Source organism: Pezoporus flaviventris, unplaced genomic scaffold, assembly GCF_033815535.1.
Source record: "Pezoporus flaviventris isolate CSIRO_AGI_PZ_B2104156 unplaced genomic scaffold, CSIRO_AGI_Pfla_v1 ptg000029l, whole genome shotgun sequence".
Taxonomy (NCBI): Eukaryota; Metazoa; Chordata; class Aves; order Psittaciformes; family Psittacidae; genus Pezoporus; species Pezoporus flaviventris.
Window position 1 is genome coordinate 5117768 of NW_026892577.1, and position 12468 is coordinate 5130235.

Below are 12468 nucleotides of genomic sequence, written 5' to 3' on the forward strand. Positions count from 1 at the left end.
GGTGACCTGGAATGCCGGAATGCACAGCATGTATTTGGGGCTTTTTTTTGCTCATTATGCATCAAACAAAAGTCAGGTCCTTTAGTGTCTAAAGGAGTGACTCTCCTCTCATTGTCAGTTGTGACAATAAACCTGGGATTACCCTTCTGCAAGGTGTGGTGCTTCCTGGGCTCTGAACCCATGAGGTGATGAAGGGTTTCAGGCTGTACCTGTTCAGTCAGTGCAGCCAGGCTTTAACTGTTCAGATCACTCTGATCCTGTTGGTCTCCTTTTGTCCCTATTTGTTGGTGTATCAGGCATGTGGAGAGGATGTTACGTTCACTAAAGGAACACCCAGTTTGAGGATAATAAAATACAGAAAATCCTTTGTTCCAGGCTGTCTCCTCTGTGGTTTTCCTGTGTGCCTCAGCTGATGGGCATTCCTTTCTGCTTCACTGGTCTTCCAGGCCTTCCCTCAGTCCCTCTGTCCCCTGAGGCTGGGCACAGAAGCTGTAGCACAACCCTTGCAGCTCAGTGCTGTCTGCCACATCAGTCTCTTCAGATCTTACCGTGTGCTCAATTGCCCCTTACCAGGAAATCTCTTGAAGTATTTTATGTTTGAATAGAGAGGCATGAGAGCTTGGGGCTGAGCCGAAGATCTCTGATGTGACACGAGATAATGCGGCATCCTCTGAGACAGAGGACATTCAGTGCTCCTGGCTTCAGGTTTGCATTCTGCCATTAAAGAGCCTTTCAGAACCGCAGTGAAAAGTATCGACTGCCAAGGCAGTACTAAAATCCCTGAGTGGGAGTCCTTATGCCGATTAGAGACCATGCGAACCAGTTGCCCACAGCTGCATGTGGAAGACAACGTGCCCTGTCATGCAACCTACACTGCTGTCACCGTTGCCTTTGGTCCTCCCTGAAATAGTCTGTATCCCTGTTCCCGGCTGTGGTGTGCCACCGCCCAGAGCCGGGAGAGACGTTGGGCTCTGCTGCCACCCAATGGGGAAGTGCAGCATCTTGATGGTGCTCGCTCAGGTCTTCTTGGCTTCGTGCAAGCAGGCAAGATCTTGCTAAAAGCAACCCGAGAAATAGCACTGATTGCTTTAGAAGACAGGAGCTTTTTGCAGTGATGGTTTCTGTAGCTCTGTCTTGCCTGGCAGTCTTTGAATCATAAACAGCATGAAAAACAGAAGAGTTACTTTCCCTCTTCTACTATGTGTCTATTATAGGCGTAACTATCTAGTTGGCATATATTATAGATGATAATTGAATCTTTGTACAGGACCTGGGAAGTGTTTGAGGAAAGGAAGCTGCACCTTTGCTTTGCTGTGTAATGGTCCCCTTTGGTTATCAAGTGTTGCAGTGGCTGATGAGGGTTAATGAACCAAGTAACTGACAACAAATGCTTTCGTTTGTTTGTTTGCAGATTGTGCTGGCTGTGGAAGAGACATAAAAAATGGCCAAGCATTGCTAGCTCTGGATAAGCAGTGGCACCTGGGGTGCTTTAAGTGCAAGGCCTGCGGGAAGGTCCTAACCGGGGAATACATCAGCAAGTAAGTAACCTTTGTGTCTCTTCTTCACTCTTGGCATGAGTTCTTGTTGCTAACGGAGAAGAGCTGGCAGCAAAGTTCACCTGTCAAAATCCAGGTCTCACCACCCTTACACATACACCAGAACCTTTGTTCCCAGTGAGAGCTGAGTTGGGAAATGAAACTGAGACATGCAACTGAAAGGTGGTGTTTAATCATTGTAGTCTGTATTTAATACCAGTATGGAAGGGGATATATCTCCATGCTCCCATAAAGGATTAGGTGAATTCCTGCATGTGTTTTCTGTCTTAGCCAAATGCAACTTTTTCTGCCATTTTGCTTTCCAAAATGTGATTTTTGAGGAAAAAAAGTAGAAACTTGTCCATTGCTTGCGTTTGCTAGAGAATAGAGTAAATGTGATGTGATTGACCTGACACTGCGCTTCTCGTCTCCATATACAAAGGTAATGAGAAGGGGTTTGAGCAGAAGGAAGTGTAGAGGAAAAGAATAGGGAAAAGTAGTGTAATGAAAAAATAGAGGGAATGAAGATACAGTCTCTGTCACCCCCTTCAAACATGTAACAAAGAAAGGAAATAAGGAAAATGTGTTTCACAAACCTGTCATTAAGGGGTGAATAACATTAATAAAAGGTAGCATCTGTAATTTCTCAAAAGAGAAATCCTCCTAAGCTGACCAATGTTTCCACTTTTACTTTATGTTCTTTGTTCATACTGAAAACCAACATAACTTTACACCTGCTGCTTATAACTGCTTATACTCTCACAGACTACCAAAGATTTTGTTGCTGATGTGGACAAAAACTACCTGCCTATAATAAAGACTGTGATCTCCTCTCGTCCTCATGGACAAACTCCCTAAAACTGCACCACCTGTAGAGTCTGCTCTAAAAAATGAGATCTACTTCAGTGGTTTGTACTGGATGCCTTTCCTTGACAGAAATTTAAGGAATAATTCTAAGAGGCGCTAATGAGAATATGGTGGGGCTTTTCCCTTCTCTTACAAAATACTTCCCTTGAATTCTTTCCCATTTGCCTATCGCTGTGTGCAGGAGCTCCAGACGGAAGACAAAGGAAGAGTGTAAGTCATGCTGTAACCTCTTTCTTAAAAGGAGGTTTGTAATTTGTGGATTTCCTGTTTCAGAGATGGTGCTCCTTATTGCGAAAAGGACTATCAAGTTCTTTTTGGAGTCAAATGCGAAGCATGTCACCAGTTCATTACCGGGAAAGTCCTAGAGGTAGGTATTTCAGAAACTAGAGTTGAAGACCTGGGCCATGTAACATTATGTCTTCATGCAACTGCAGAGAATATAAAACTTCTCTTAGTAAAGGGTGGGGTTTTTTTTTTGCTGATTTTAGAGTAAAGTTGCTGAATTTTTGGAAATACTTTCAACATTTTAGCTTTGCAGTCATCAGGAAAAGTATGTGATGGGGAATTAATTGCACTAGTTTCTATGAATCTGTGTTTCCTGTGGTTCTGTTTTAATGGGGATGTGCAAAATCTATTGCACTGTTTATTCTGTGTCAATTTGATGTATTTATAGAGGTAAGTTGGGTACTGGAAACACCTGTGAGAGAGAGAGAGAGAAAAATGTGCTAGCGAGGTAAATTATACATTCAGAAACAAGAAGGCAGAAACCATCAGAACTATCTCTTTTGTCGACTTTTAGTTGGAGTTCTCAGTGTTCTCACTGAAACTGGCCAAATCTTTTTAGAGATGTGTATTTTCTGTTGTTAGCACTGATCTCCATCTCCCATGGCTGTGATGGATTCCAGTTCCCTTTGAACTGGAATCCTTGAACAATGCATGGATCCCTCTGGGTCATCATTGAAACGTTTAAAGGGCAAAAATGCAGGGAACCTTCCTTGTCACACCATCACTGAGATACGAGAAGCAAAACTGGTACCTCTCATCCCTGTAGCAAACTCTGTTCTACGGAAAGAACTTAAGCTTTGAGCTCAGGTCTAGGGGTGGGCTGTATAGCTTGGTTCCAGCTTTAGTGATTGAATGATCTTATCAATACATGGAAATAAAGCGTACTAAGTTCTGGGTAGAAGTAGAAATCTTCCTTCAGTATTTGTGGCTTTCATTGATTATCAGGGCACAACCCATGATAATACAGTAGATGGCAGCAGTAGTTCTCAATATCTAAGACCAAACTGCTGAAGCCTGTAGAACTACTTATATAGTGAGTCTTCATCTCAGAAGCAGCTCAGCTGTGCACGTGGTAGGCACACTCTGCATAGCCTGTCAGAAAGGCCAAGGTTTGAGTTCAAACTCTGAGATTCAAGCCTTGAGAGGATGGACTCTCTCATCCCTCTGCTCAGTTGAGAAATGCATTAAACAGTACTTACTTTGCTAATGCCCACATATCATGGTAGAATGCTCATTTTTCTAGGCCATGGATCAAACAACTTCCAATAGCCATGAAAATATGTAAGAAAAATATCATGTGCATTTAAGTCAGCTCAGATATTTCTCATGTATTATTTGGCACACAGTCACAGATGATAGATGAGTGCATGCCAACACAATAAATGTGGTACGTATCCAATATGAAATAGATATCGCAACTGTCTTGAGCATACTGGGTACTTTAACACATCATTTCAGGCAATGTTGTCAAGGCAACAGAGATCAGTGTTCTTCCTTGGCTTTCTCCAGCAGAAAGGCATCTTTATTTATGAAAAATCACCAACAAGTGGTAAAAAACATTTTTTTTTTTTTTTTATCAGGCAGTAATGGCATAGTAAAAGTGGGGACTTTCACATAGACTTTCCACTAAGCTACTGTTTTCATAGCTTCAAGGCTTGCCTGTTGAAAGATGCCCATCAGATCCTAATCCTGCAAATTTCTGTGTACAAATGTGTAACTCCACAAATATAAGTAAACTTTAGCACATATTGTACTGTCTGAAAGATGCTGGCCTAAGTAATTTTTGTCTAATGTGGCTATCACACACTATATAAGTAATCCTCCAGGGCTTAACTCTGTCAACGAGAACTTTCCATTGACTTCAGAGAATAGTGAATCCTGATTGTATCCATGTATCCTTTGCTTATCTAAAGTCTCTTACAAAACTTCTATGTGGTATTCTTTGAGTTTTGCAGAAGGAAGACATCAGGGCAGAAAGAGGTGGATATTTTGCATGAAATCACACAGAAAGCCCAAGAATAAGAATCAGGTCTTTCAATTTTCACTTTTTTTTGGCTCTTACTGATATGAACAGGATTTGATCTCGTCATCTAGAGATGGAGATGTATATATCAAATCCCTCAACCATCCTGCTACTCTACCCATTGATTTTTAAAACACTACTTGCTTCTTATTAATTTGGAAATAAATGGCCATTGTGTGATTACTCCTGGCTGTGCATAGCTCGAGTTCCTGTTCCAAGGGTCTGCTGCCTGCCCTGTGATCATCTCCTGTGCGCACTGTTGAAACTTGCACCCCACCTTGTAAGCAGTGGCCTAATGCCATTTCAACAGATGGACCTGAAAAGGGAAATGCCAGGGCACCAGAAGGCTCCCTTGACTTCAGCCTGCAAGGTCAAGTCCTAAATGTGGATTTGGTATTGTAATTTATGCTGAGCTTTCCCTGATTTTAAGGAGGAGTAACTTAAGATGCGCTATTTAATGGGAAGGAGGTTTAGTACTTGTAGGTAGTGTTACTTTAATGTGCCAGAAGTTTAGGGTGTCTCCTCTGTGGTGCAACAGCTCTGAAAGATGTCAGTTCTGAGACACCTTGACTTCTGAAGTTAGAAAGAAATAACAATAATTATGAGGGTGAAAGCACAAACAGCAAAAGCTGCTATGGTTGCGTAAGGAGACCGTGTCTGTGTTTAAAAGGCAAAGAAGGTGAGCAGAACAGCCTGTGAGGTTCTTCAAGTATTGTTTTCAGAGCTAAAAGCCTGTGCTGTGAGGCGTTAGGAGAAGTTTCTACTGATACTTTTCATGTGAATGAATTTGTTCTAAATAAATGAATAACAAAGAGGTGACAGAACAACATTGCTGGTTCCCATACGAACTATAAGTGATTTATTCAAGCAAAGCCTGTTTATGTTGTTCAAGCATGTGCCTTCTGCCAGCACTTACCCATTTAAGCAACTTTGTTCATGTGAGTATTTGTCTTCAAATGCTTCAGTTGATTGACTTTCAGGGGAACTTGGTAGCCTACCTGTTTAAGTAATTTATTTAAGGAGATGTAGGCTTATAGCTCCCATGAAAACATTGCCTTTCTCTGCAAAGATCCATGCAGTACAGAGTTCATTAGGTACTTCAGTTATACTCATGTTTCTTGTCCTGTGTTCTTAAAGCAGTACACCTTATAGACTGAGGAACCATGTAGAGAATCTCTTAAAACAAGCAGAGGTTTATTTCAATTCCATTCAGAAATGTTAAATGAAAGGCTAACATATATTCTTCTGCTGAATGAAATAATCAGCAAGCCTGTTTCCATAGTCATTAAGCAGGAAGTACGAACAAAACATGCAACTGACTGGATTTAATGATGCAACCTGTACTGCTAATACAGGTTGAAGTGATGTAAGCTTTTAGACACTTTCATGAATGAAGCAATTAGTGAATTGAACAAGCACTTATGATGGCTCCAAATTATTTTGGTGGCATGGTAAAGCTGTGGTAAAGAAATATCCCTAAAGAGTATATTACCCTTCTGTTTTCATGGCACCAACTATTGTTTGGGTGTTTTGCAGGTTGGGGAGACTTTGCTCTCAAGCAGTATCTCCTAGTTCACACCATCATTGTCATCTTCATACTCCATAAAAATGCAGGGGAAAGGCTACCCATCAAATGAGAAGCAGCACTGGAGTTTAGAGCCTGCTTTGTTAGTTCTGCGGTCTGCTCTGTTTGTGTTTCATTTTACTGCTGTTACAATAAATGAGAAAACATGAGCATGTTTCCTGAATGTCCCAGGTGAACGACAAGAAAAAGCAGAAGCACGTGCTGTGATCACTTGTCCTTTTAGACAGGTCTATACACACCACAGGACCGTTTTGATTATGGAAAATGCCTGTTGAGAGATCAGACAAGGGTCAGTGGACAGGGCCCACTGTAAATTCATCAACTGCGCATAGAGTGTGTCTGAAGCATGATAGCACCCAAAATGCTCAAATAGAATAAAGGGATACAAGTGGGAGAAGTCAGGCATCCCTGCCCATGGCAGGGGGGGTGGAACTAGATGATCTTAAGGTCCTTTCCAACCCTAACTAGTCTATAATAAGTGACTCCAGCACTCTGCCTGCATTAACCTAAATTAGACTAGGATAACAATCTCAGTGTAACTAAATGTTTCTGACAAAACTAGACTATTACCCAGGAGGCTGTATAAATTCTTCAGAAGCGGTGGAAGTAATATTTAATAAGGTCCAGAGAAAGAGAGCACTAATTTCGTACTCAGCAGATGCCTCTCCCCAAGGGAAAAATGTTCCAAGTTGTATCAACATCAAATAATGACACACGAGTGATGAGAAATGGTCCTGCCTCTGCTTGGGCTGGTGTTCTTCCCCCTTTTCCTTTTGCAGAATGGGTTGGCTGAGTCCCTGCGGAGTGGGTTTAACGTGCAGGGAGGATTATTTCCTTGTTGTGGTGGGTGTGTGCAGGGCAATGCGAGCAGAGCAGAGGAGCAAGGCGCAGCGCTGGGTGCAGTGGCAGGAGCTGCATCGCTGAGAGCAGGAGCCCTCTGCGCATCGCTTCTGTTACGGCTCCGAATCGGAACGGAGGTGGAGGGAGACCGCCCACAGAGTTAAGAAGGGAATGGACTTAGACTGAAGAATTAGGATCAGAAGGTAAAGCCCTTCCTGTGAAACTAGATCTGAACTGGAACGGGTCATAGCTTGATTTTGTGGGGAGAGGGGATGCACTTTGTGATGTGACCAAATAGTTTGCTAGTGGTATTTTAATAGGGTATTTGTACTTTTGTTCCTGAGCACTAGAAGGAGTATTCTAAAAGTCTGTGTGTCATTCTGTGGTTTAGGTAAAGAGAGCACAGCTAACATACTTTTAAACTGCTAGGAAGAGAAGAGAATGGCACAGAGCTTGGGCAGTTTCTGATTGCAACTGATTGCTTATGTGTGGAGGAACAATGCAATCCTTTATCTCAAATGATTCTTGATATAGTTTGTGGGCTCTCTTGATCACTTCTGGAGATTTGTTGCATAGAAATAAGATTAGAGTATGTTTCCCATTTCCCTGTCTTTTTGCTGAGAAATGTGTTTTATCAGTTAATGTAGAACGCTGATATTTTTGAGGTTTTTTTTTTTCCCCTAATGTGGGGTTGGTTTGCATAAAAATGGGGAAATGAAAGGTTTAATAATAACTCAAGATATGGGTAAATGCTTTAGACAGGTTGTCTATGTAGCTGGGTAACATCGTAGATTTTACTTACACTACCTTTCCCTGATGAAAACTATGCTGGTGTAATTGCCCAGTGCAATTGCACCTTGCACAGGGTCAAACCCAAATATTCTTCCAGGAAAATAACCCAACTTGCTTCGTGTAAAACTCTTTCCGAGCAGAATTTTGGTAATCTTCTCCCTTCCCCACCCCCCCGATTGAATTTGGCAAGAGGGATATTTGTAGTTGGGAAAGACTTCACATATAAAGATGACAAAAGAGTATCAGAAGTTGTCAGAGCCCCAACAGAAGTTCAGTTGCTATGGCAGCGGAATCACAAGGCATTAACTTCTCAGCAGCCGTTTGGAAACGGTCCTCTGGTCAATTTGAACATCAATAGGAAAGGGAGGAATGTTAAGAGAACACAGGGATGGTGAATGAGAAGAGCAAGTTGTAACAAGTGGTTTGAAAAAACCAACCAATTAAAGCTTCCTTATTGTCACAAAGGGATCTGTGAAATCTTGCAGGTGCTTATAAAAATAGGGCTTATGTGTTGAAATTGCTTTCGTGAGTACAGTGTCATTGATTAGAATGTGCATTTCCTAGCACAGAATCTGTCGATTTAGTTAAATATTCTCTAGTGTGTTTCTTGCACCAAATATTACTGAAAAACTTTAGCAGCCTGGTTAGAAGTCTTCAAAATGACATTTCAGGAGAGGTATTTATTAATATAAAGTTTACAGCAGCCTTTGTGATACATGGTCATTGCATGTATTCCAGTAACACATAACAGATACTTAAAACAAGTAGCTTTTTCATGTCTTAGAGGTACACGTAACACATACCAGGTTTTACTAGAAGGGTAACTTACCTAGGTGACTTTATTTTTCTTGTTATGTAGCTGTATTAAGAATTCAATTGCATGGCTATCACTGCAGAACACATCTTGTTCTCCCCTTGGAGCAGTCTGCTTTAGGGAAAATACAATACTCTGTTTACATTTCATAGCTCCCATTGCTGCTTCTGTTCATCTTTTAAACCTTTGTTTGTGGTAGTGCTGCCTGCTACAATCACCCCCAGCAGAGATATACAATTAATAACGGTCCCTGCGCTGAAGTACTTACCCTGAAAACACAAGGTCCTCCAGTGTCACAGTGCCACTGTCAGCTGGGATGTAGCGATAGGGCAGTGAGCATGCACTGTGTAACAACACAGTTATTTCTGCCTGTTACTTTTTCTGTCCCCTGGACTGAAATGACAATGAAAAATGGATAAAATGGTGAAATATAACAGTGAAATGGATAAAATATTTTGCAGGATTGTCATCTTTCATTTTTAAGTCCTATCAGTGGAGAGTTTGCTCCTGACTTCTGAAAGAGCAGGGTAGGACTGAGAACTGTCCCCCATAAAAAGTCGTTGTTAGGAAGAATGCAGCAATAACATGTCTGAAACTCGAGGAGTGGAGAAGAGCCTGTTTGGGCAGGTCTGTGGCTGTCACCTGTTTGTAACAGGCTCCAGCCATCCGGCTATTGTGCTCAGTGCTCGCTCTGTGAGGATGTCCCCAGTCCTTTGTCTGCTGTGACAGGGTGCTTTCCTGGGTACACAAAATGAAAGGAAACAAAACAAACCCAAAAGATATGCCTGGAATCTCTAGGGATTGTGAAGTCCACAGAATTAACACCTGCCTTTACTGAGCAGGTGCTTTACAGGTGAGGAAATGTGATACACAAGAGTTTTTTTGTGGATGATTAAATGTTTAAAATGACCACCTGGAGCACTGAATGTGTAGATCTTAATTACATGCCCAAGCTGCACTAGATCATACAGGTCTAACAGTTCTCTGTTAGATACCTGGGATGTATCACATTTATTACAAGCCATTTTCTTTGTAAGAGGGACAAATAGCACACAGCAAGAGATGCACCTTTTCATCACAAAGCAGTGTATACTCTGCCATTTAAACTGTCTGAAACAAGCTTGGGACATTTTGTGGTTTGCAGAGGTCTCTGACATAAATCATTTGAGTATGAGTTTAAATGTTAAGAAATTGACATTTACATGTAGGATTTGGAGAGAGAGGTTTGTTGTGCGTACAGATGGATCTGCTGTTGCTTTGAATTCTGTAAAGTAGTTGCATCTTGGCTGGAAAATGTTCTTTTCCTAGCAACAAAGAGAATAAGAACTGAGTTAAAAACTTGAAGCAGACTTAGCAGCATCCTTGAACTATTTTGCTGCTGTTAAGACAACAGTCATGGAGACCCTGTGCTCAGTTGGATACTGGATGGCAGCAAGTGATGTTAGGTATCCTCTTCTACGTTACGTCCATCACCTCTTTACTGTTCAGCACCATAGTAATATCGTATCATGGTTATTTTGTTGTCATAGTTAGAATCATAGAATCATACAATAGTTAGGGTTGGAAAGGACCTTAAAATCATCTAGTTCCAACTCCCCTGCCATGGGCAGGGACACCTCACACTAAAGCATATGACCCAAGGCCTCGTCCAACCTGGTCTTGAGCACTGCCAGGGATGGAGCATTCACATACTCCTGGGCAACCTATTCCAGTGCCTCACCATCCTAACAGGAAAGAATTTCCTCCTTATATCCAATCTGAACTTCCCCTGTTTATGTTTTAACCCGTTACCCCTTGTCCTATCACTACAGTCCCTAATGAAGAGTTCCAGTAGTAACTAGAAATCTGGATTTCATATGGAGTCAAATCCCTGTCTTTTGGCTCTGACAAATGCACTCCTATATGATGTTGTGCCAGCTAGGACTCAGAGATATGCTTGCATAGTTTTGCATCTATAATTGAAAATCACATGTATCAGCAATGAGAAAACTGAGAAATATGACAAAAAAATGGACTTCAGCCAGAAATAAAAAGCTCTGCTTTTAGCAGAGGCCATGTTGGTGGTCTGAGGTTTATTCAAAGTTACTCTACTTGAAAAAGAGACAATAATTTCACTGCACAAACAGAGAAGGTTACCTTGATGGCCTCTGATTTTTCCATTTGAAGTTTAGTATAACACTTCAGCCAGAACTACAAAACTGGAATTCCTGAGAAATGCCTGGATGTAGTTAAATCCAGGCCCATAATTCTATATGGGTTAATAAAGGATAAAACCTCTTCTTTGGACTTTTTAAAGCACTGTTGGATCAGAGTAGTCAGATGGCATGACATTTAGGATCAGTTTGCTACAAGAGCAGACTCTACTCAGTAAGAGAAAGATACGCCCTGCTCAATTCACTCTTAAGGTGTTTTCCTATTAGAACAATCTGTGAGTCTACCAGGAACATGTTAGGATTAATTGAGTGCTTCATGTCTTGCTTTGGTTGTTACAGGCTACCTTTGGTTTATATTCTCTGGTTGTTTTCCATAAATGACCTGTGTCTGACCACATGCTTGGTTTCTTTCCTCATCCTTTACCCTTTGCAACTTTAATTTCTCTGTTGTCCTTGGGACACTCCCTCTGAACTGAATGCAGACAGCAGGATGGAGACCAGCCTTTGCTAAATTGCATGCCAAAGGTTGCACAGTTCCTGAAACACCTTTCTGACAGAAAACTGGAAAGGCAGTTTTGTGTTAGATGAACAAGAAACTCAGCTACAGTTATTTGGATCTAGTGGCTTGCAGCAAGGAGGTCTGGCAGGGCTGGGAGTCCGAGAATTTGAGTTCTCTGCTTGGCTCTGTTTCAAGCATGCATTTTGATCCAAGGTGAGTTGCTTCATCTCCCAAACTCTCATCTGATTCATTGTTAACAAGGTGGTTTGCACTTGCCCACTGAATAGGTCAACATGAATTTTGCCTGGCGCTACACTGACCTGTTTTCTCCCATACTTTTCCCATACTTAGTGCCCCATTGCAGAGCTAGACTCTGGGTGTGTATCAGTTCTGGTGCTGATGGAGCACACCCAACCCCAGAATGTCTCCTGGCCTTGCACTTGAGCTGTCTCTCTGAACCACAAGCCACATCAACAAAAGCTCCCTTCTAGCAGCAGAGCCCCTGCTACACCAGGAACTTTGCTGCTTAGCCAAGGTCTCAGTGAACTTATTTAACTCCATTGGAAACTTTTCCAGTGTAACCTTTGACTTTGACTGTAATTACTCTGCTGGTTTGGTCCAGACCTGTGCACACTAGGAGCAGGCTAATGCATGTGTAAAAGTTTCTCTAGATGTAAGGCCCACTGGAATGGATTTTAAGATCAGAGGAACTGCTAAGATCATCTTGCTTGACCTTTATTCAAGTATCACAGAGCTTTTCCCTCAAAGCCAAATGAAAGCTTATCCTTTGGGAAATTATCCTGCCTCGTCATGAAGACTGCAGAGTGATTATAAGGCCAAAGATTTTCTTTTTTGCTGCTTAAATTACCTTTATTCTTTAGAAACTTTACCTTATTTTGAGGTTAAATTTGTCTAACTGTAACTTTTAGATGTCATAGTTTTTTCAGTGGCTTTTAATCACCTGTCCATTGTGAACTACTCATCTCTGTAACCTCTCTTTGAGTAATGACTTGACCTTCAGGTTCACAGCTGAAGGCTCATGTTGCTTTGGTGGTTCTCCACTGGATTCTATTCT

At 41.6% G+C, this 12468-nt stretch overlaps 1 protein-coding gene across 11 annotated transcripts in view; it reads left to right on the forward strand.

Moving 5' to 3' along the window:
- Window positions 1-12468, forward strand: part of ABLIM1 (actin binding LIM protein 1) — a 191962-nt gene that overhangs the window by 119226 nt on the left and 60268 nt on the right. For all 11 annotated transcript variants that reach the window (XM_061458691.1, XM_061458689.1, XM_061458687.1 and 8 more), the window contains exons 5-6: window positions 1412-1538; window positions 2676-2769. In XM_061458691.1, coding sequence (XP_061314675.1) covers window positions 1412-1538; window positions 2676-2769 — 221 coding nt within the window. The remainder of the gene's footprint in view (window positions 1-1411; window positions 1539-2675; window positions 2770-12468) is intronic.